This window comes from Parus major, chromosome 1A (genome assembly GCF_001522545.3).
Source record: "Parus major isolate Abel chromosome 1A, Parus_major1.1, whole genome shotgun sequence".
Taxonomy (NCBI): domain Eukaryota; kingdom Metazoa; phylum Chordata; class Aves; order Passeriformes; family Paridae; genus Parus; species Parus major.
Window position 1 is genome coordinate 31,816,039 of NC_031773.1, and position 24,373 is coordinate 31,840,411.

General features: G+C 40.8%; 1 protein-coding gene across 1 annotated transcript in view; it reads right to left on the reverse strand.

The window, feature by feature from the left end:
• Positions 1-960: 960 nt before the first annotated feature.
• Positions 961-24,373, reverse strand: part of WIF1 (WNT inhibitory factor 1) — a 37,107-nt gene continuing 13,694 nt past the window's right edge. The window contains exons 3-10 of the mRNA XM_015629477.2: positions 20,941-21,049; positions 14,883-15,023; positions 11,721-11,816; positions 10,047-10,142; positions 8,631-8,726; positions 4,752-4,847; positions 4,037-4,132; positions 961-1,792 (exon numbers count right to left, since the gene is read on the reverse strand). Coding sequence (XP_015484963.1) covers positions 1,671-1,792; positions 4,037-4,132; positions 4,752-4,847; positions 8,631-8,726; positions 10,047-10,142; positions 11,721-11,816; positions 14,883-15,023; positions 20,941-21,049 — 852 coding nt within the window. The 3' untranslated portion in view covers positions 961-1,670. The remainder of the gene's footprint in view (positions 1,793-4,036; positions 4,133-4,751; positions 4,848-8,630; positions 8,727-10,046; positions 10,143-11,720; positions 11,817-14,882; positions 15,024-20,940; positions 21,050-24,373) is intronic.

The window sequence follows — 24,373 nt, forward strand, 5'->3', positions numbered from 1 at the left end:
CTTTATCTTTGCTACAGGAAGAACAAAAAGCACGTAAATGTGACATTCATGTTTGTACACAGCTCCTGAGGCGTCCCTGAACATACAGTTCAGCTACATATTTAATCTCAAATTAATCTCCTCCTTTCATCACTTTTAAAGAAAATAACAAAAAATATTTCCTTCATGAACAGCTCCTGCCAGGTTTTCAGCACCTAAATGTTTTCTCCTCCGCCTCAGGCTGCCTCTTTTCCATCTTTCTTAAATCTGAATAGGGTATTTTGGGACAGCACTGACTGTGGGCAGAAGAGGCTGAGCACCTTTCCTGCCAGTATCTCCTCTTTCTGACCTCGGTAAAGGGAAAAGCAAAGCTCTAATGCTTCCAACTACATTATTTATTTTTTGTCTCCCAGATAATAAGATTGCCAGAAATACAGTATAGCAAGGGTCAGTAATAATTAATTGGATATTTACTGTTCTTCAGTGCAGGCAGAAACCATATTTCCTGTTTCCAAGCCACATCAAATAACAAATCACACAGCCCTTGACTGTTGCAAGAAGCAGCACTCAAACATTCTACAGCCTGATCACAACATGACACAGGACCTCCACCTTTGAACAGGAAACATGGCCAGGGCTGGACTATTACCTGCTTGGACAGAAGCTGTGAGAAGAATATTCTGAGTACCTGAGGTACCACGAGCTGGGCACACCAACACGGCTGACTGGTGGTGCTGGGGGACAGGAGGACGTGGTGGAGGACAAATACAGGGAGTGCAACACGTGGCCTTCCATGTTATCCCCTCCTTGGCAAAGGCACAAGAAGAAGTTGCTCTTCCAAAACATTTTTAAGAACTGTGTGGCTAAAATCAGACACAGAGAAACCAATCTCACAGTGCCACTGTTTTATGAGGGTGCTCTAGAAAAGCCATTGTCCCAACCCAGCGCTGATGAGACCGCAGGAGGCCACACAGAGCAGTACTCAAAAACTAAAGCAGCATCTTTATTTTATACATAACCGTCAGTATAAAAAGTTTATTACATAAGAGCTGTTCTGTTTACAATATATTATATTGCTTCAAGCTGATGCAGAAACTTCATACAATATAGCTCTACTTTGTTTACAATATATTATGTCGGTTAAATGGCACCACTGCAGTTTCTTTTTAATACACAAAACTGTAAAGCCAAAAATAACATTGAATTGAGTTACTCAGTTTTTAAATCAGGCTATTTATTTGTTTGTTTGTTTTTCTTAGGGAAAGGTCTAAATACACAATTTGTAAAAATTTGCAAAATGCACTGTTCTTTTGTCTTAGGCAAATTACACCTGTAGTCATTTAAATAATTCAGGGTTAGCATCTACAGGGTTTTCTGCTTGAATATTGTTACTTTAGTTTTGGAAAATATTTGCAGCTATATAACCAAAAAAAGAAAGTTTAAATGTAACTGAAGTATAGTACAAAACAACATCCAAAGCACTGAGAGAAGAAGCCTATATAATCATGCTACAGAAGTATGTATAAAACTTAAAAGAAATAGTAAGTGTCAGCTCAGTGGTTTATAATGAAGCTAATAAAATTCCAGCTGGTAATCTTAACTGTAATGAACAGCATTTTAACATTCAATCCATGAGAGGTTAATGAAGGCTGTGAACTTTGTGTAACACGAACCGTTTCAGATGTTGGAGTTCACCAGATATAATTGGATTCGGGTGGAACATGCTTCTCCTCGGCCCTTTTCGGCGAAGGCGTGTGCTGCCTGTGCTTGCTGCCTGCTGGCCTCAGGGCGCTCAGACCGCTGGCTCCATACCCTGGAAAATTATCCAGTTCAAGAAAAGAATCCACAGACATGGGCTCACAATCCACAGCTAATATATCAAGTGGAAACTGTCTCGCCTATTTGAACAAAGGACTTTGCTTCTTTGCCTTACAAAAGTGCTCACGCCTCTGTTGCCCCTCAGGATGAATGAAGTCCTGCCAGACAGAAAGGTGCTTGCCCTGGCCAGGGGGCCCAGGGAGCTCAGCACAGCCAGGCTGTCACTCAGCCCAGGTTCACATGTGTAACCCCCACACCAGTCATGATGAGCTGCCACCAAAAGGCTCAGGAATGGGGTGCAAGCAACCCCTGGGGAGAATCTGCACCAGCTACCTGAGCTGGGCTTCGGTTTATGGCTGAATGAAAAGAAAAAGAATACCAGTGACCATAAACACCTGAGGGAAAAAAAAACAACCCATCTGAAACAGGCTTACTAGAGCTGCTTTGTTGTGGAAAATGAAAGTGAACAATAAAAATGGAATCTGAAGTATTATGTTGTAATTCTTTATAGGTTCATTTACCCATCTCATTACTTAAAGCTCATGGAAATGACTTTGAAAAACGGAGTCCTCTGTTCAATTCTTTAACCACTTCTTTTTTAAGAAAACAGCTTTACCAAAGAGCCATTCAGTTGATGGAATATGAAACAAATCTCTCAAGTTAACTATAAGTCTCCTCTCAAGATCTGGTGATGTTTGGTTTCAGTTGAAAAGAGTGAATTGCAGCACATGCACATTAATGGACACTTAAAATGGGGGTGAATTTTGTCCAAATGTCCATTTCACAGCTTCTCTGCTGAATACAAAGAGAGTTTTGCAGTACAAAACACAGCAGGACTGCACCCAAACTCTGAGTAATGAAGGATGCAAAACCTTGGAGATTACAATAATGTGAGACTACTGAGTTCTCATCACAAGGCAGGTATGAGTTTCGCTTTTGTTGTACAGGTACTTATTCTTTTTGGTGATGGTCACCTAAAGTACATATTTGTCTTCATTTGCTATCTGTTTTTTTTATAGGAAGAGTATGATAGGAATAAACAATCCATACCAAACTTATCAACTGTAGTTCATATTGGTTCATTTCCTTTTTTCTTTTTTCTAGCCACAACTTGTATTAATGGTATTTTTTCTTCAGAGAATAGCATGAATACTTAAACACAAATCCATTAGATAACAACAGAAAAGTGGACTCCCAATTTTCACAGCAAACCTAATATTCACAGCAAAATCCATCTTAGCTGGACAATACTTAGTTTTTAATGAAAATATTATAGTTATTCTAAAACATTTTGATGTGACAAAAATCATACGCATGAACAGGTTTTAATAAAAATGAACATTCAGTTGATGCTGCAATGGAAGGTTCACATTCCTTATGGCTGATTTGTTTTGTAGCTGCAAAATCTTTCAACTTTTTAACTACTGACACATAAAACACAACATGTGAATTGGTCGCCAACAGTGATAAACATTAATATCTTTTGGGAGTATATCCAGATGATATATTGAAGATCTGCTGTTACAGTACTGTTGCACATGAAGCACAAAATTAAATCTGAAGTTCTTGCTGGATATATCCAATTGTATTTCAAGTAATTATACAGTACCATTTTAAGCCCAGTGAAATGATCAGTTGCTACAATAGATGGTAAATGGACCAAAAGGCACAACAGAAATTCATTTTGAGAACTTTAACTTTGCTTTGGGGCAATGTATTTTGTATGCTGTGGAACACAGGTGGTAGAGGAGGAGAAAACTGAAATTGCTAAGGACAGATTTTGTATAATTCTTCAAGTTTTCCACAAAATTTCTAAAGGACATTTTATTTTTTCTAAGTTTCAATCAGTTTTAAAACCTGCCAGACTTTTACTTTTAAAAATATCTACTCAGCATTTCAAACCTAACTGATATTTCTGAGGAGTATTGAAGGAATTGGATCCCTTCCATACTATGGTTGGAAGACATGTAAAGTCCTCCTCTGATGGATACCAGATTCTAGAATTTCTAATGCAAAAAATTACCTTGATAAAACACTTTCAAATTATTATGAGTTTTTTTAAAGTATGTAAAATTATGGAGTATTGAAAACCTTTGTTTTATTCCTTGTAATAAAGATCAGAGAAAGAGGAGTGTGGTGTCATTAATAATGCTGGAAAGGCTCTTGAGGCAATCAATTCTGTATTGCATTGGGTGTGTAACACTTCAGATATGACTCCCAGGATTCGTTTCTCACTTACTTTTATTGCAGTGTCTCCCATGCCAGCCTTCTTTGCACTGGCATTTGTTGGGCTCCACACAGGTGCCGTACAGGCCACAGCTGGGTTCGCAGACAGCTGTGAAAAAGTGAATAAATACACCAGGCCTCTTGACATTTCATCCAGAGACAGTCACACATTTGCATTCCCTGCTGTTTCACACCATGGGTTGTCCCTGGCATGGGCTGGGGCTCCCAAAGTAAATCTGTGCCTTTGCACTGAGTGCAGTCAGAGCCCTGAAACAGTCCACACTCATCTCTTTGACTGCAAGGTCTGGCTCAGCCTCTGGCAAGAGAATCAGGTTGTACAGCAGAGCTGACCATCCACCAGAACCAGCGGGAGAAGGACAGCACTCCCCAGCACCTCACTCACAAAGTGTTCTCATTTTATTTTAACATTATTAAGCATTATTTTAACATTATTAAGCATTTCTCTGTTAATAAACTGCTATTGCTGACCTGTCACACTGCTGTTTAATAGAAACTCAAAGAGTACACAAGAGACTGTGAGGACACTTCTGTAAAAAAATGTTTCTGGTTTCGTAATTTCCTTAAGTCTGGTTATGACGTATGTCCAGAACGTAAAATAACTTGAATTACTTTGACAACAAACAATAAGTACTGATGTTATGTGAAAAGAAGACACTGCACAGTGAGCTCGATGTTCCCAAAAGGAGTGATGGAGTTTTGGTACTCACGCTTTGAACACAGGTCTCCCTGGTAGCCTTTGGAGCACTTGCATTTATTCTTACCAGTACATTTGCCTCCATTTCGACAGGGTTGATGGCATTTACCTAGAAATTGAAAACATAGAAACAACGGTCTTAGTACCCTGTGCCTCCTGGAGACAAGTGTCTGACAAGCTTGCCTTGTACTTGAAAAACTCATCAGATGTTAGAGTGTGCACTATGGATCCATCAGGAAAGACCCTTCTGCAAGTCTGTGCTTCCAATTTGTAAGTGTTCCTCTCCTTTGAAAATATGACAATAATTTGGCATGGCCGAAGCCTGTGTGACCTTCCAGCTTTTGCCCAGGTTTGTGCCACCCTGACTCCGCAGAACCCCCCAGGTGACTGGTCAGTACCGACTCCTGCTCTCCTCACCCTTCACAGGGGACGCAGCACTGCCCAGACTGTGCCGTTCCAAAGACAGGATCCAAACCTGAGGGACCCCGGCAGAAAAAAATCTGGTGACATCTGAGAGCAGTAAGATACTCAGGAAATGACAGGCATGGCTGCTACTTGGAAACAGTAAATATATTGGCTGGGTCAGTTAGCTTGTAGCCCGGTGGGGAGCACTGTGGTGCTGTGGAGGGTGCAATGAGGGATGTCCCACACGGCAGCTCAGAAACTAAGGGCACATTAAAAATACATGCCCTTCTTCCCTGTTTGCAATGAACAGAGCAACTTTGCCAACAGTAATTGGAACTGGCAGACATTTTTTCCAAGTTCTTGGTCTAGAAATGACTTTCCTTCACAAACAGACTTTGCCAAAGGCATAGGCTGGGTCTGGTGGTGTTGCTGTAGGAAGTCTTGTTTGGCCCTGATTGCCTGGGACTGAGGAGGCCCCCACTGGTGGAGGAGAACCGCTCTCAATTTTTTTCTTTCCTGCTGGGCATGACACACCAGGGATCTTCCTCAGACTTAATGTCCAATGTCCCATCATCAAACTGCCTATACCTTGTCAGAATTTGTCTGCATTAGTGAACCAATTAAATCTTCACTCATCTCTAGGAAGGGAAGCACAGGGCCCATGAGCTCAGTCACTCCCAGGCTGAGGCAGGCTCACTGTAACCTCCCTGGGCACTCTTGGGCCACCAGGAACCACAATCTCACTTTTCTGCCACCTTGGTGCCCATATGTACCAGTGCAGCTTTTCTCATTGTTTTCCAAAACCATTTTTTTATCTTTCCTAATGCCACCACACTTCCTAGATTCTTCAGGAAAGATAAAAAAAAGGCATCCTTCCTAGATTTAACACTAATATTTACCTGAATCTGTGAGCAAACAAAATCTGGAACCTGAGGCAGCAAACTGCTTCCTTTCCCCTTTTTTTTCATTTTTTTTTTTAAGAAATGTGTTAACTGAGACCTGCATGTCATAATTTAAGCATCAACACTGGCTTGCTGTGCTGAAAACCTCATCTGATGATCACAGACTGCCCTCTTGGGAGCTGAACATCACAGGCAGTGCCTGCTTAGCCCTCAACCCCTGCAGACCTTTGTGATTCACATGTGTATTGTCAATATAAAGGAAACACTTGTTCCTAATGTACATAATTATTTTAATAACCCTGAAACAAGTTTCATAAGCAGTTGATGGAACAAAGTATGCTAAGGAGAGTTTCTGTAAAATCACAATTTCTCTGCAGCAGCCTCTGGGGAGGGAAACTTTAGGCATTCTAATTTGCAAACATTTGCATCCCAAGTAATTAACAACTGGAAAGAGCAATGCTAAAGAAATCAATGAAATTTCCTAGTTCTTTAAGTAAATCTGGAGGATATGGGTCAAGAGACGTGACACCAACTTCCACCAATTTGCAACAGGCAAGCATGTGGCTCAATTAACTTTGGACTAAGATATTGTCACAGAATAAAAGAAAGAGTAATAACTCTCTCTGTTATTGACTGAAAAATGGAAAAAGCAACAAAACATCTGGTGACAAGTAGGGGAGGAATCCAAAGCAAAATAAAACTCTCTGGATTCAAACTGAAACACTAATTAGAGACAATGCATACCTCTAACTGGAAAAAAATCTGGAAGACTGTGAATGCTTGTTAGTGTTGAAGACTGGGTTCAGTATACTTCCTAGGAGTCTTACAGAGGGATTCAATTATTACACAAGCACTGAAAACCTATACCCAATGTTAAAAAAACCCAACAAAACAAACAATAAAACCTTGCAATTTTCAGAAGATGGCTTTCTGCCTGTTGAAAAGTTTCCCCCACTCATTATTTTAAGAATCCCATGACTGAATGTAGCTGGCCCTGGATCTAAGGAAATGGACTGTTGTTGTGTTTCTAAGCCTTGTCTAGATTTCTTGCAATCTTCTACTGCTGGGCTGGTGCTGGTGCAGTGCCCAGATGTGATGACAGCTGTCACTCAGAGTCTAACAATTGCAGTCCTGGCTTCACAAGAGCCAGAGTAAGTGCATAGCTTTCTTTGCTCTCATTGCCCTTGTCCCAGTTTAGGTCTTAGCATACTGTGATCCTGAATTTGCTTTTTTAACCCTTTTGTACAAAAACTAGTTTACTGTCTGTATTTTAATTAATTTGAGTTTCATAGGTAAGCCTCTCCAGGAAGGCAAAACAGTTGCACTTATCCCAAGCTGCAGTAGACAAATAGGAGCTTCAGCTCCTCAGACAGATCAATTAAATGGACTGCCCTTAATTATACACACTGTAATAAGAATTCTAAGAATTCTCCTCAAAAAACCACCACCGAACATAAAATACATACTTCCCTCTTTGAATCAAACTTTAATCTTCTTCTGAAAAATGTCAACAATGTTGAATTTTTGGGGACTGAAGAGAAATCTGCCAAATAGTCAAATTTGAACTTGATGTAAGCAAAGGTAAATCCAGAGAAAAGCCACACTGTTGTTCTTGTGGCATATGATCTGAATTTATATCAATGGGCAATCTTTATTAATTTAAAAAAAATAAAGCTTTGCTACTTATTTTTCCTTATTTTTAAATGATGTAAAAAGGAGTTGCAAAATGCCTTGTAATGCATAGAGACATGGTGAAACATTAATCTACACATAAAGACTGAGAAAAATGTAGGTCTTATTGTATCTGTGTACTTTCTTTGCCCAGCAATTCACTTACTGTTGTGCATTGGCTGGCAGCAAGTTAAGAGCTTATTTCCATTTGTTTCCAAAGCGATAAAAATTTCCTAATTCTGAGAAGAGCTTGTTTCTGCTGTTACATATTAAAAAGTCAGCATTTGCATATCCCAGGCCAAATCCTTCTCTCCATTCTCCTGTGAAGGTGCTGGGGAATATCGGTGGGGTTATTTACAGCAGGGAAAGCTTTTCTGCACAATGTCCTGATCAATGTTCTAAGTCCAGGAAGAATGAGGTCTGGTTGTACATCGTCAAAATACCTTGTGAATGTAACTTTGCATATTACATGAAAGCTCTTACAGTTCAGTCCTCCTTTTGCCCCAAACCTTTTCATTCCCAAATTATAGTAGCCCTTTCAGAGGTGTCAGCTCACACTTAATCTGCTGTGCCCAAGTGTGATTTCCCATAATGTTTGAAAACAGATGCACCCCACAGGCTTGGCATGGCAGCACATCTGTCTGCCAAAGGGTATTATTGCTTGCACACTTACGGCTTGAGGATTGTCACTGGTTACTAGTGAAAACTGAACAGGGCAAGGGGTGAGATGGCCCAGCAACTAATCAAATTCCTAAGTAGGGAACTTGTTTGGAGGGATGTGGTGTCTGAGGGTCCCAAATTGCTGTGTGAGACCCTTGCTCTGCACCCAGCAGAGGCAGGTCACATGTCATCATTCAGGCATTGACAGAAGAAGCTGACATACACAAAAGCAAGCACACAGAGATGCTACTCACTAATTTCACATTGGTCTCCTTCATAGCCTGAAGGACAAATGCATTTTCCCAAATAGAAACACGTCCCTCCATTGAAACAGGTTGTTGTACAGTTTGCTGAAACAAATAAAAGAGGAATTAACTAAGTCATTAATACGAACTAGGACTAACTTGGACTTCATGTTCTCTGCTGTTCATCATAAATAAACATTGAGTAGGTTGTAAAAGCAGGATTAACCTCTTTTCATCTGGTTTACAAAGACTGAAATGCAGTTATTCCTACATAATGCTTTACATGGGCACACACAGAAGGCAATATAGAATGAGACAAGTGAACAATACAGCAGTGAGCTCTCTGAGGACAGGCTGTGCTACATCTTTATCAACCCCCACACATAAAGTTCACTAAAGGATTAAGGCACTATTGCCATTGAAACTGCCAGCGTCTGATAAAAGGAGCACGGCCCAGGACTGGAAGTTACCTCTACACAAGGATATTTGACTACAGCTCCTAAGTAATCCTTTGACTAAAAAGAAACCTCTGTGAACTTTTCTGTGTGGTGACATTGATGCAAATGCTTTGACTTTCAGCTGCCAAATGTCTTACATTGTGTTAGATGTGACTTTTCACCAAACAGCTGGGATTCACATTAATCCTTCAAGACATTGGGAGCATTTAATTAAAGAGCACATTTGAAGCATTTCTAAATATGGTAAGAGTCTATTCGAAGACTAGATACAAGACATGAGGGCATTGACACCAACAGTTTCTGCAAAATAATAGGAAGGTTCCCACTATTTTTTGTAAAGTCCTCTAGAACCATTTGCATTCAGTCTTTACTTCATATAGACCTGCAATGAAAATTGCAGCACCATATTCTGCTCGGCCATGAGCAGGTCAGTTATATTTCTGCAGGAAATTACTTGGTTTTTTTTACATAGTAGCTTAGACTTATGTCCATGTTACTGTTCTGAACAACTGATTGTTTGTTTTTACCCTTCATGAGCCTCAATGCAACAAAAAAAAAAGGAATGGCTTGAATATTTTTTCATGTGTCCGGATACAGCACATTAATGTACTAAGTAATTAGTAAAACTAATTTTACTACAGGAAATTAGAGCTCAAATAGAGATTTTTTTTTTCTTCTTCCAGAAATATAAGGGATTTCTGTGGCAAGATCCACAGCTTTTAGTGAATAAACTGAAGTGATTATCCAAAGTATCCTTCACAGAGCTGGGGCATTGGGTACCTGCAAATCCCCATATTCTTACAACAGCTGCCAGGCTGTGCTACAGCATCTATTTTAAGAGTCACAATACTTTCCAAACATGTTTACTTATCGCTTGCCTGACTTTCCAAAAGGTGCTCCTAGAGGGCACCTGCCGCAGGTGAATAAAGAGAGGGCGCTGTGTGCAGGGCAGCTCAGCTGGCGTTACCTTTGTCGCAGTTGATGCCGTAGAACCCCGGGGGGCAGATGCAGAGGCCGGGAGTGATGCAGAGCCCGCCGTTCATGCAGCGAGGAACACACAGTGCTGAGGAGTGGGAAGAGCAGAAAAAGCATTGCTGGTGGGACAGCAACTGGTATTTAAATACACTGTGCATTGGCTCCTTAAGCTACTTTTCCTTCTGCTTATTGTTCTAAGTCACCTTTGCAAAATGCCTCTAGTAGGGGGTTAAATCTATTATAGCTTTGGTTTGTACCTGGCAATTTCTGTATAGCGCTATTAAAAACTGTAGGCTAATTCAAGTTCAAATCTGATTCCATATGTAAGCAGAAATTGCCTCTTGTATTAGTTAAATACCCAGCAGGGGAGAGCGAAGTACCCACATGCACCTACACACTCTGGATATTTAAAATCCTGCCAGACAAGTCTTCTCTATAAGTGTATTCTGGTTCCACAGCTGTGCAGGCAGGACTATCTCAGAGGGGTCAGTAACTCAGCGGGGTTCCCAGGCAGGCTTTAGAATGAATTAATCTTCACTTCTCCTGCATACCTGAGCAGAAGCATGGCTACCTAACTTTGGCTAGAAAAGTCTGCTGCTCAGCCAGACTGTCCTGCATGCTCCCAGTGAGTCTTTTCTGGAGCCCCTCTGCTCTTCAAGACCTCTCTGCCTTGTGGCCACCCCAAAACGCTCTTCAGGGAGGCATGTTAGGGGGCAATGCTTCACTACATGGCTGCCCACAATTGGTACATGCAGTGAGGTTGGGTCTGGGCTAGTGAGTTAAACAGGCACCCAGGCACGGGGCCAAATGGCCTTGTGAAATTATCTTGTGAAATTGTTGGTGTCTTGGCTTTGTCCTGGCTGACCAGCAAGTCCTCCTGGCCATGGTCCTGGAACGAGTAGTGACCATAGGCTCCTCCCAGGAGTGAGTTTGTAATGGGTTTGTTGGAATGTAAGATATGAATAATATGGTATTCATATGATAACATATGAATGTAAGATGTGCCAGTCACTCTCTAGGCCAGAGAATAGTCCTTGATCCTTAGTATTTAATATTTTTGATGTAGCCAGATGTAATCCCAGAATATCTGTGACTGAATGATTGTATTGGAGTAGGATGCCCATGGAGATGGGCATCTCCAGTCACCCTGGGGAGGGACAGCCACTAGGAAAAGGAAGGGAGGGATAGGAAGAAGTCGTAGTTTCCTCGCCAAGTCACACCAATTATCCACTCACGGAAGAGAAAGAGCATCTTCCCTTCATCTTCCCATTTTTGTTTTCAGCCTGCTTACAAATCTGATCTTATCTGCAAATAAACAAATGCAGAGCAACTAAAGCACTGGGCTTTGTTTCCCAGCTAGTCCTCATTAGCAGAAGAATTTTATTTAATCTTCTTGCCAGATAGATTCCCTGTGATTAAGGATCACTTAACTATTGCATCAGTTTTTGTTAAAAGCAATTTGTGAAAGACAGCATTTTTCATGTAAGCAGTTCATATTTCCACTAGACCATGGATGATAACAACAATTCTCTTACATGTTTGAACTCAAAAGATCCAAAATCTTCAGAACAGGCAATTCTTAACTTTAGGAGAGCCTACAGTGCAAGAGATATGGTTTTCTTGAGATTGTGGTAAAGAAGACAGTTGAGATTTTTTACTAAATTACCTTTCTCACAATGAGGCCCATAAAATCCATCAGGACATTCACAGACATGTCTTTCGTTGCAAACCCCTCCGTTTCTGCATCCTCCTGGACATTCCGCTTCATAAAATATAACAACAATTTTAATTAAAATGTTATATACTTCAGCTGCCAGCCAGACCTCAGTAGGATCAATATATTTCTTTGACACAACAGTTAAAATACTTGCTGGCAGACAAACACTGAAGAAATGGAAATTCAGCTAAGATTTCTTCAAGATAAATTAGTTTCTCTTTTCATAGTCTAGAAATAGATGTCCCATCATGTGCTCACATGGGTGATGCGCTTGTTGATGGACTCTGCATTCTCAGAGTTCTACTGCTCTATAAGTGCATGAGCAATGCGGATGCTCTGCTCAATCCAGTACTTTCTTTCCTGTGTGGAAATGAGCAGGCAACTTAGTGAAGTACTTGCATGGCTGGTTAGACCTACCCTTAGTGTGCAGGACCAGTTTTGATTTCTGCAGCCTGAAGTAGACATTACTGCAACTTGCATTGCACTAATTACCACATCTGTTACTACTGAGGTGACAGTGATGAAATCTGTGTTCATATGAGAGAGTAAGCATCAAGGCTAAGTGGAAGAAGGCCAGAAAGGAAGATGAAAGCACTCCTGCACAACAGTTCTGTATCACTGTCAACTCTCATTCATATCAATTATTGATTAAAAATGTAAAAGCATTTGGCAGCACTGGCAGGATTATACAAGGCTGAGAGATATTTCTGGGTGCCACCACTATCCTCAAAACACCAGAGTCCATCAAACAAGAAGGCAAACTAAATCAAGCCCTATGGAATACCATCAAAAAGGATTGCTGGGTAGAAAAACAATTACTCAAAAATACCTTCCCGGATCCCTCACAGAGAATAAGGCAGGAGAGACTGCCTATTCCCATTAGAAAAACTTAACATCAGTAGGGATCAGTGGTAGGCACAACCTCCTGATCTTGATTCTCTGTTGTGTGGCATTCCAAGTGAGAAGGTTCAAAACCTCTGAGGTAAAATGGTATGCCTTAAAAGTAAAGCTGTTTGCAACTGTAGTAATTGTTGTAGAGGTTTTTTGGTCCTACTGTGTTCTAACACTGTATTCTAGGACTCTTTCTGGAAATGCTTCTCTCTTTGTACTCAAATGCAGAGCTGCTATTCATTACCAAAAAAATGCATGCTTAAATACATACCATTTCAAGCAGAAAAATAGGAAAACATACATTTTTACTTTGTGGCCACCTCTTAGCCACAACAAATCCTCTTTTATCCACAAAATTGCTCCCTTGTTCCCCTCACTTCCTCTAGGGGCCTTTCTGTATGGCCAAGAATAACTGGAAACAGTGACTAGGGCCCTGACAGGAGCTCCTCACCATGTATGATACCTTTCAGAGGAAGGAAACTCACACCTACTCTAACACCAACCACTAAAGACACTCTTATCCTTCTCAGCATCTGTCCCAAAACACCACTCTGTCCACCTTACTAGACACAGGGCAGGAATGGGAGTTACTCCAGTATGGGCTGGAACAGATGATGTGAAAAAGCTCCTCCTCTGCACATCTCTAGAGTTTGGAAAATCTTTCTTGTGTCTCTCAGCTGGCTCCAGGAACAAAGGACTGGGACAATAATCAGGTTTCTTGAGAGGTCATATGATGCAATACTACTAAACTGTTAGATATTGCAACTCATATAAAAATGGTAACAACAAATAATAACACAAAAAATGATAACTTGGATGAATGCTACTACTAAACTGAGTTCAGAAACCTTCCTCTTTAAGCCACTATTTTCCAAAATACAGATCTGTGACTCTGCTATTAGAATACCCCAATGCTATTTCCAAAGTTTATTAAGTTCAGTATCTTTGAGCAGAACTGAAAATGAAAAGATAGGAAATGTTTTGTGTTGTATTTACACTGGACACACGGCTTCATACATGAGATATGATTGGTTTTGTGTCCTTTAAGCCTCCATTTTTATTCCTGTTTCTCTGCCCATTTCTTCTCCCCCTCCTCCACTTTCCCTGGGCTAATTGGCAGCAGCAAGGCTTCAAAGGAGACAAGCAGCTTTGCTATTTGGGCATAGTGAGGTTTCAAAGAATAAACAGCTCTTGCTCCCGCTGCTCACTCTTTGAAGCCACACTACAGCCAATTATCTCAGAGAAAACAGTGCAGAGAAGAAAATGTGGGACTGTGAAGGAAGATTTAATAAAAGAAGAATAAAAATCTTGTTCTTTGTACATCAGCCCTGTCATGGGTTAATTTGCTACAATTGCACATGATATGGGATAATTATCTTATCTTACACACTCATTTTTCAATCTCCATAGCCTCAGCTTAAAGTGATAATTATAGTTGTTTGTGGTGTATCAAATTAATTCAGAAAGTCTTATTACATAGTGCTCATGGTTCATAGCTCAGTTGATTGAACAAGTGCTCTCCTTTCCAAGCAAACACTGCAATAACTTCACGGTGCTATTCTAGCAGCGTGTCCTCCGTCTGCCAACTGCTTGATAACTGCAAGAACTGAACACCAGTTTCCACCATTTTACCTGTATCAAGAGCCAAGAGGTTGCACCTGAGCTACAGAGAAAGTAAAGCCAAGTTTTGCAGAAATTTTCTGATTTAAGATTTTTGCATTCAGTTTGGATATGCAAGTTTGAGATTTAGGGAACTAAAGACACCACGTTGGAATTAAGGCAGTGAGAGCATTAATTGATACCAGTAGCCCCCACTACAGTTCCCAGAAGCTCAGTTCCCCAGATGATGTGCCAGTTCTGGAGACCTTAACACGCTTCCACAGAACTAGCTCTCCTCCAAGCACCTCAGACTGTTTGCTAACAGGGGCTTTTCATATGATACATCTCTATCAATGTCCTTAGTGTGATGAGCAGTGAACAGGAGGAGGGAGAAGTGTCCCCAACCCAGTCTGCAAAGGGAGTTCAGTAAGAAAAGGCTCAGTAAACATGTAGTAAACGACCAGCAAATGCACAGAGACAGAAAGCTTGGAATTCACCATGATTGCCACATATTGTGTGACTGTTTTATTTCCATCCTCTCTAGCTCTTAGTCTGAATGAAACATAAGATGGTTAGGTGACCTAGTCTAACAGCATTCCAGCATATTTTCTTCAGTGTTACCTTGCTGACAGGTTTTAAAGAAGATGGCGTTCTGAGGGGTCTGGAGAATAATATTGCCTTCTGAATTCATTATGATCACGTTCACTTCAAATGCAGCAACCCCATCTTGTTTTCCAAGGCAAGGAAATCCAACCTGAACAACTTAAAAGGATAATAATACCAATAATACTTATATTTGCATGCACATATACATATACATATAAAAACATACATTGAAATACTAAAAAAAAATAAATATTACAGGTGTATTCAAGCTTTGGAGGAATGCCACTGATGAAAACCTGCAACACAGACACACACAAATCCCTTTATTCAGAGGAGGCTCCAGGGTTAGTAGTACAACAGCACAGGAGAAGAGCTTGTGCTTATTTGCTGAAATAACCCCAAGAGTCTGTAGACAGTAGAGAGTGATCTTAACACAACCATACTTTTCTTGCAGATGAGGAAATTACTCATGTGGAGGTAACTAGGGATATATCAAAATAAACTGGAAGACTACTTTTAATTTTCTGAGTTAAACTTCTCACTTCTGAGTCTAAATTTTCTATGCTGACTTCTGTAAAAACATATATTTTGGGAAAAGAGTTACTTTAGATAAGTTTTTCTGGTTTGGTTATTGCAATTAATACCTAAATAATATATTGATCTAACCAAAACTTACTCCATAAATTGCTGACAAAATGGTACATTTTATAATATGATCACGGGTGAAGTTTTTAAAAAAGAAGACAGAGACACCTCACTCTGACAGAACTAGCTAAACATAGTGACATTTGGACATTGCCTTTCCAGGGAAAGTATTCAAATACTTTTGAAATACAAAGAGTTTAAGCAACTAATTAAGGCCAGTAAATCTGGATTATTTTAATGATGAAGTAAGCCAAATACCTCAGGACTATGGAATTCTCTGCTGTGATTGTCACAAGTGATCTCAAATAATCTTCAGATGAAACAATTTTATCTCTTTTCTTCAAAATTGGCTCTTCTTTGCTGCTTTGTAAGTCAAATCCAACTAATAGAAATTGTTTATTCCTTTCTTCTGAAGCTGGCCTGCGATTTCCGAATGAAATACAGAGCTAAAACCCCTACATTTGGGTTGGTTTACATTGTCTTATAAAAATTTTGCAAGCCATAATTTGGCCATTTTCATTATTAGGTGCCTTGGTAAAATACAGAATAACTTATTGCTGAGAATAGTACTTTTGCCTCTGGTAAGTCCTATAAACTGAAAGGTCCCTTGCAGTTCTCATTCTAAAGCAATTATGTAGTCGAAGGGCTTTTGCACCAGCCTTTGCAAAGACCAAAACCATGTAACCATGTGGCAAGAAAGAAACTCTTATAGTTGATATAGTTGATTATTTAAAAATACATTTTAAATGCTGTGAACTTCTTAAACTGTAGTAACCTTCTTATAGCATAAGTGCAGGAAATCAGTGCTTGGATTGGGATACGTTTTTGTTGAACAAATTGCAATGGGGAGGAAGATGTGGCAGACTGTTAATGAGAGCACTATAGCTGTATCTAGATTTCATTGAATTGGTAGCAAGCCCTGAAGTCCCCTGAGATTTGGCTATGGTTTAAATGCCTAGGGAAAAACCCAGCAATGCATCCCTAGAGTCCAAGGCCACAGATAATAAACCTTTTATTCCAGCATTGCCCACTCTGGAAGCATCCAAATTTTTGGACTTACCACATGTCTGAACAGCCAGGCACACAGATATGCAGAAAAGGACCCTCCTGTGAGCAAAAAACCACCTGGATCCTGGCTGAACTTTGTGGTGATTCAGAGTTGAAATAAAACCCTTAAGCTCTTCCTGAATCTTTGCATTTTTTATGCCTGTTTGAATAATGCTAAGTACCCACCAATAGCACTACAGTCAACCCAAAGCACAGAGAGAAGTCCCATGCATTAACAAATGGCCATGAGCTCCCATGGCCTATCACAGTGCTGACCAGGGCCACAGGAGGGCAAACCTCAGCTCTGGTCACTGCTTCCCAAGTTCAGGATGCAGTTTACATTTGTCCATTACTGGCTAAAAACAAGGAGAGGGAATCACAGATATGGATTTCTTTCTGTTAACCATCCTCCCACCACCAGGCCAGGAAACAGCCTCTCCTGCACATATGCATATCTGTATCCTCTGGAACACTTTTATCCAGGGCTGCAGAGCAGCTGGATCTAACAGGAACAAGGAAAGTTTAACTAATTTGAAAAGAAACCTAAGGAAACCTAGTGTCTTAAACCTAATTTAAGTTTAGGTATTAGTTAGAATGCTCTCCTAGGATGCAGAGGATGCAGGTTTAATACCTTTTGTCTGGGAGATTGTCCTTTTCCCTCTGCTGAGGAAACCAAGGTTCTCTAAATTGTCCTCAATAGAAGCAGGGTGAGAGTAACTCCTGTATGTCTGCAAGCCCTTCAAGTTTGCAAGCAATTGCCTTACCCACTAAGTAAATATGCCAAGGCCAGCAACAAAAACCACCTTTAGTCTCGGGGGGGACTGCTTAAGGGACATCTCTGAATGACCAGTCTCAACAGAAGCAGGCATGAAAGGTCTGGAGAGCCCATAGAGAGCCCTGCAGCCCACTGTCACACTCCACCAGCATGGCAGACAGAGCAGAGACGGCGCTGCGCTCAGAGACTATGCTGATACTCCACTGAGCTTGGAGAGATTTTCAGCATCTTTGGACGCTCAGCTCCTATATTTCAATGTTTCAACATCAGCAGTGGGGAGGGAAAGATCTCCTGGGCCTGGCAGGTGGGCTGTGGGAGCTGCATGCAACACATGAAGTAGCACTGTGCCAGCAGCCTGATCACACCAGCCTGCACCGGCACCACACTCCCTGGGTCAGACAGGGACAGCAGGGGCCAGCTCGGGTCACCTAGGGGGCCAGTTCTTTCTCAGCCACAGGCCACTACATTGCTTCTGGGCACAGACCTGTAGCTGTGTTTACCTTACCACACCCTCTGAGTTCAGTGTTCAAGATGTTAATCACTGCCACAAAAATGACTCACTTTGTTTTGAACTTGCCAACCTCAGATTGAACCACTGGATCTTCATAGGCTTTCCCCTGCAGTCAGAAATGAGCAGCCAGCTGCTTCTCATTGGGCAGGTATCCACACTCCTCCCAAATACCTTCTTTTGCACAAGCTGAGCAGTCTTAGCTCTTTAAGCTCCCACTGAAAAGCATCTTCTACAGCCTTCTTAACATCTTACCATGTGTTTAGGTGTAACAATATCCATGTGGTGAGCACTGAATCAAGTACCAGTTCTGGGACTTGGGAATGGGTTTTCAAATAAGTCTAAGGAACCTAGGTGATTTAAATCTCACTTAAATCCAAGGAGAATTTGGTACCTCATCTCAGGATATATCAAATTAGAGAAAGCTAAGAGAAGGACAAGGCTGCACCCAATGAGGAGCATTTGGGTAGGTTGTGACTCTTCAGTCTGGCAAAGAAAAAAAGCTAAACCCGGGGATACATAATAGATGTGTACAAAACCATGGATAGGATGAACAGTATAGACTGACTACTGCGTCTACCAGTGCAAGGACCAGTGCCCATCAGATGAAGCTGTTGCAGCCAGACTTGAAACAACAGGAGGGGGATCTTCATGCAATAGATGGCAGTGAACTCCTTGCCAAGGTGATTGGAGAGAACAGAAGATTCTATGGACTCAAGGAGAGCCTGGAGAAATACTGGAAAGAGAGATCTATAACCCACATGGACTTATAAAGCAGACAAATCACTTAAGACACAAGAAACCCTCCAAGCTGAAGGCAGTAAAAACTGAGAGGGTAAACAGAAGTATCACATATGCTTGTCCTCCTTTTGCTCTTCCACACATCTTCTTATGGCTACCATTGGCCATAAGGCAAATACAGGCTAGAGAGGCCCTAGAGCACTAAAGCCATTCATATATGCCTTATTTGGAAGCAAATATCCTCAATGAAGTTTCAAGAGTCCACTGACTTTTATAAAACCACTGGGTTCAGTTACCTCTGAATAAGGTATCTGTTAATCCTCATTCTTGTTTCCCATGCTCATGTTTACTACAGCTGTCTTTCCCCTTTTAGTTCTTCTTAATTGTCTTTAAGGGCAATTAATTGTCTTTGGGATAAAACACATTTAAAAAAAATACCAACTGTTGATTTGTTACTAAATACAAGATTGTGGTTGAATTTCTTCCGACATCTGTATGTACAGAAAAGTGCTTTGGTAGTGCAGTACATCCAGGCAAACTAGACTTAACTCTGTTTTGCCAACACTTAAATTATAGCAATAACTACAAAGTAACAAACAATCACTATCTTTATAGCATTTATTTAGCATGTATTAATATATATATTTATATATATATATATATATATTTAGCGTGCAATATTATAGCATGTATTTACTTAGGACTACTCAGTTAATTTTGGCCAGCTAACAGGCAGTGTAGAAAACCCATCATCATAATAGTGTCTCACCACTAACAGTGTACATGCTTCAAATCCTGTATGGGTACTGAGCACTGGAACACCCAACAGGACTTAAATCCTGCTTATTTACACAGCCAGTGCAGCGCTGCCCTGCTCATGATCCATGTAAGGGAACACCATGGACGTGCCCCTATTAGTCCTGGAACTGAGGCACCAGTGCTGCCAACAGAGTCAGTCCTTTTTGGCTTTAATAAGATCTCCCACCCATGATGGTTAACAGACTTCCTGTTGCAACTATGAGCTCTCATCTCTGGCCTCCCTGCACTTGTAGATTAAATTTTCCTAAAATCATTCAGGAAGGGGTAATTTTGGTCTAGCCTTTCTAGATAGTCAAAAATTAAAGGAGAAACTAGCTTATATTATAGTGCTGAGTGCAGCAGAGAATGCTTTTCACATATCTCACCTGCTTTATATGGAAATAGAGATAATGCTTAACAAGAACTTGGCTTTTATGACTTTTAAGTTGGTTTTAAGTATCTTTATTTGACATTTATTTGCCTTGGAACCAATTAAATTACAGCTGTTGTGGTATAAATATCATAGCATCTTTCACCCAAATCTATTTTCAGTACTAATCATTCAATCCACTTTGAATGGAGAGACCAATCATTCATGTTAAATTCCAGGTGACACAGCAAAAAGCTGTATTGAAACATTACTTCAATGCCAATCAACTGCAAGCTGAAAATGGAGAATATTATACACAAACTTTCAGAATTTATCCACTAAAAAACAGCGAAGGAATAATGACTCATCAGAAATGAAAACTTATGTATCAGTAGCTCATTTGCAGTCCAATCCTCCTGTTTTATTACTCATTTCTTTCCCACATTTATCCCACTGATTGGCTAAGGAATTTAGGAAACAATGATTACTAAGACATTACTGTCACCAAGATATGCATTTCTACCAGAGGCTATCATGTATGAACCCTGAAACAGATCACATAGATGGTTATTCATCTGCTTCAGAGTGAACCAGATACAGTAATCTTTCATGGAGAGCTTTTGTACTCAAATCAGCTCCCTATTCACCATGGTATTTCTGGAGCACTTACATTGGCTTGGGCTCAGCCTCTGCTGTGGAGCTGTAAATTCCACTGAAGGATTAAGAATGCACAACTAAAGGATAAATGATAAATGGTAATATCCTAAACTAGAACTTGTGGTTTTGAGCTGAATGCCTGATGAGCCCAAATGAAAGCAAAACATCCACAAACTGCAACTGCAACCTCTGAGAAACAGAATAATTTGACAATTTTTCCAATAGTGATCAAAGAATTTGTTTTCCAAAAGTTGTACAACTTAAGTAATAGCATTCATCAATTTTATGCAACAATTTTGCACAAGTTTCTGCTGATTTATCTACACATAAAAGGTTCATGTGTCTTGGCTCAGACAAAATATGCTGCTGTACTTAGGCAAGGCAATTACAAACTGTTCAGCGCCAAGCACTGTGGCAAGCATTGCTTTAGGCAATAAACTTCAGAACTACAATTCATAATGAAATATTTAGACTTTACTGGCTGCAGGATACTTTTTACAGAAACAAAATTTATAATATCAACAGTACAAACCTGATGCTTTATGAGGAACTGTTCCAAGCAAGGGGATGTTTATAGTTGGATCAGCCATTATGCCTTTATCCAAAGAGTGCAAAGACAGGAATTCATAGTAGTACTCAGCCTATGACAAAATAAATGAAAAATCTATATTTATTTTAATTGTATTCACAGAAGCAAACTATTGAGCACATAAACTTTAGCAGAAAAATACTACACTTCTCATGATGCCATTCTCTGGATTAGTTTCAGTAAGTTCCCTGAGTGCTTCTTCATCTAAACATAACTTTCAGATAATTTCCTCCAAATCCATAGATTGCAAGTGACCATACAGTAATCAGGATGCAGCATATCAGCAAGAAAAACAGCAAGCATATAGTGGACAAATGTTACACAGAGGAGACCTTTTTTACAACTCACCCTGTTCAGCTGGCAGACAACAAAAATATCTGAACACTAAACTCATTCTTAAAGCTGTTTTTTGGGTAGAATCCTCCTGGAACTGACTGGTGAGCCTGGATGACCTGCCTGTACCACGAGTACAGTTTAAAGGGCATAGCAACATACAAGTGTGGCATGAGATTATCCAGGCTTGCTCTTGGTTGATCTGCACAGCACAGCACATTGCCTTGGGCAAACAGTGCCAGGAGTGAGTAGCCACACTGCTGGAGCACCATGTCAGGACACATATCTTGTTTACAGCTCTGACACTGCCTTGTTCAACCCCACTCCATGTGGGGTTCCACTCCATTCTTCCAAGGGTGGAGCCAAGAACTCTCCTCCCAAGCTGGCTCCATGTCACTCATTAACTGCAACATCAATGATGTGTTTTGGCGATCCCTAGAAAGTGTCAGTATGATTTAAAAACTACTTTCCACTACCTTAATCCTATCCCTGATAAGCACCTGCATCGTGGCACAACTTGTAGGCTCTGGTACTTCTGTCCATGGGAGCTTGGCCTCTCTGTTGAGTCATCTGTTCAAGATTTCTTCACGTTTGATGCAAAGTGCCATCATGTGTCTGCAGTGTGGCTGTACATACCACATACACCCAAGATGTGTGCCCCTTAGCCAGTCACTAGACGCTTCCACTACTGCCAGTAGAACAGATGCTGGTGTGCAGAGCAAGTGGAAATTAAAATTTATGTTAACTTGTGGCATCTCATTTACCATGAAGCATACAAGGGCTTACAGGTAATTCTATCTGCCGGTCTCCAGTACGTACTTGAGACTTGAGCATGGGAACTGGCAAAAATGTTTCTGTCTACTCACTGACAGCAGACGGTTCTAGTCTGTCTACCTTTTATCTAAAACAGTGCAGCAAAGAGCCAGATTAAAGCCAAAATTTGGGCTAAATGATAATGATAGCTAGTTTGTAAGATACCTGTCCATGTCCTTAGCCAGAACAAGGTCCTTTTTCTCCTGTAATATCCTGGCTGCCCGTACAAGAAGCACATGGATTTAGCGGAGGGAGGCCAGAGAAAGGTCACATAGATGATCAAGGGACTGGAGTGTCCGATGTACAGGGAGAGGCTGAGAGAGCTGGAGTATTCAGCCTGGAGAAGGCTTATGGGGGATCTAATCAATGTGTGTAAATAGATGATAGGGGGGTGTGAAGAAGATGGACCCAGGCTCTGCTTGGTGGTGACCAGTGACTGGACAGGAGGCAATAGGCGCAATACAGAAAACTCTGTTGGAAACTGAGAAAGCATCTTTTTAATGTGTGGGTGACTGAGCACTGGCAGAAGCTGTCCAAAGAGGTAAGCAAAGCCTCCCTTTGTGAAGATGTTCAAAATCCAACTCAACACACCACTGAACGAGCTGCTCTAGATGACACTGCATGAACAGAGGGGTGGACTAGATCATCTCGAGGTCAGACTGTCTGGTCTCAGATAAGCCTCAGCCGTTCTATGACTCTGTGCTCTGCTAACCTGAGCAAAAGCCCTGACAGGGTGTGAGAGACCATCTCCCTAAGCTTCTGATGACACCAGAAAAGTACTCATGACTTGGGTAGAAGGGTTGTTATGAAATTCCTGATCAGCCCTGGCAGAATATCCACTTGCTCTGTGGGGACGGTAAGGAGACCCCATAACAGGAGATAGCCTGAGGGGCTATACTCTACATGGATGATCTTCAGAGGGTGTTCTGTAAGCACAGAGACCTCAGAGGAGGACTTGCAAAACAACAGGGCAGGAAACAATGAAAGGTTTTAAGTGGGGGTTAAACACATGGAGTAAATGTGTGAGGGAGAGAAGACATGGAGAGAAGCAGTAAAACCAGAGATGAAAAATGAAGTCTGGAGTAATGTTCAAAATGCTGCTTTTAATTAAAGACATTTTTTTCCAATATACCATGCCAAAATATGAAAACAAGCCATAAAGTCAGATTGTGAACATTTTTCTTTTCAAATAAAACTCTGGTTCAGAAAAATAATTTTATGTCCCCACACATCTATAGAATAGTACAGTGAGTGAGTCAAACTCCACTGTCTGTTTCTCATTGGTTAGCTTTGATGTTTGGTTGTATCTAAACCAGGTCATAATGAGTTATGGCCTGGGATATTAAAACATTATGTTCTTACTATTCTAGTAAACAACAACTGGTAACTAGACCAAATAAATCCACTCCTGTATTTCCATTCCAGACACCCTGTTGTAGAAGGTCATCTTGTGAGCCAGATTCCCAGTTTGTTAAGAAAAGGACTGGAATCTTATTTTCTAGAGCCAATTTTCTAGAGCCTAAGGATAAAGACAAAAAGAAAGTTCCCTGTGGAAAAAGGGACCCATTTCTGCTTGAGCCACAATACTCACTGCCGCTCAAGGAAGTAATTCCTCTAACCAGCGTACAGGCACAGCAGCGGTTAGTGCCCGAGGCAGCAGTGTGTTCTGATGGCACATTAAAAGGATGGGAAGAGACATTGCACAAGCAACAGGCTGCTCAGAAGGAAAGCCACATACTGCACATACTGGGGAGAGATAACTGCTCTCACCATTTCTCTGCTAAGGTTTGTACATCTGCTGAGTTGACAGAAACTGAACTTGAAATGATGGTATCTAAGAGGTGGAACACCTCAGGTAGATCCAGCTAGCATAACTTCAAAGTCATGTGCTGCAGAGTATGTTTGCAAATCATGTCTGCTGGATTGAGTTGGTTAAATCTTGACATAAAAGTTACATACCAAAATCCCAGTCTAGAGAGGCTGCACAGTGAAGCAGAGTAGCTTAACTGCTCAAATATGTGAATCTAAACCACTATTTGACTACCACAAATCCTATCTATTTGGAGAAAATCTGTTTTGACACAAATCCTACATCAAGTCTCCAGTATTGTCCTGCTGTAATTGGAGTTGATTGCCAATTAACTTGCATTAATCATCATGACTGAAAAGCAAACAAGATACTCTCAGCAAATATCTACCATGCTCCAGCCTACCATGAAATTTAGTGATG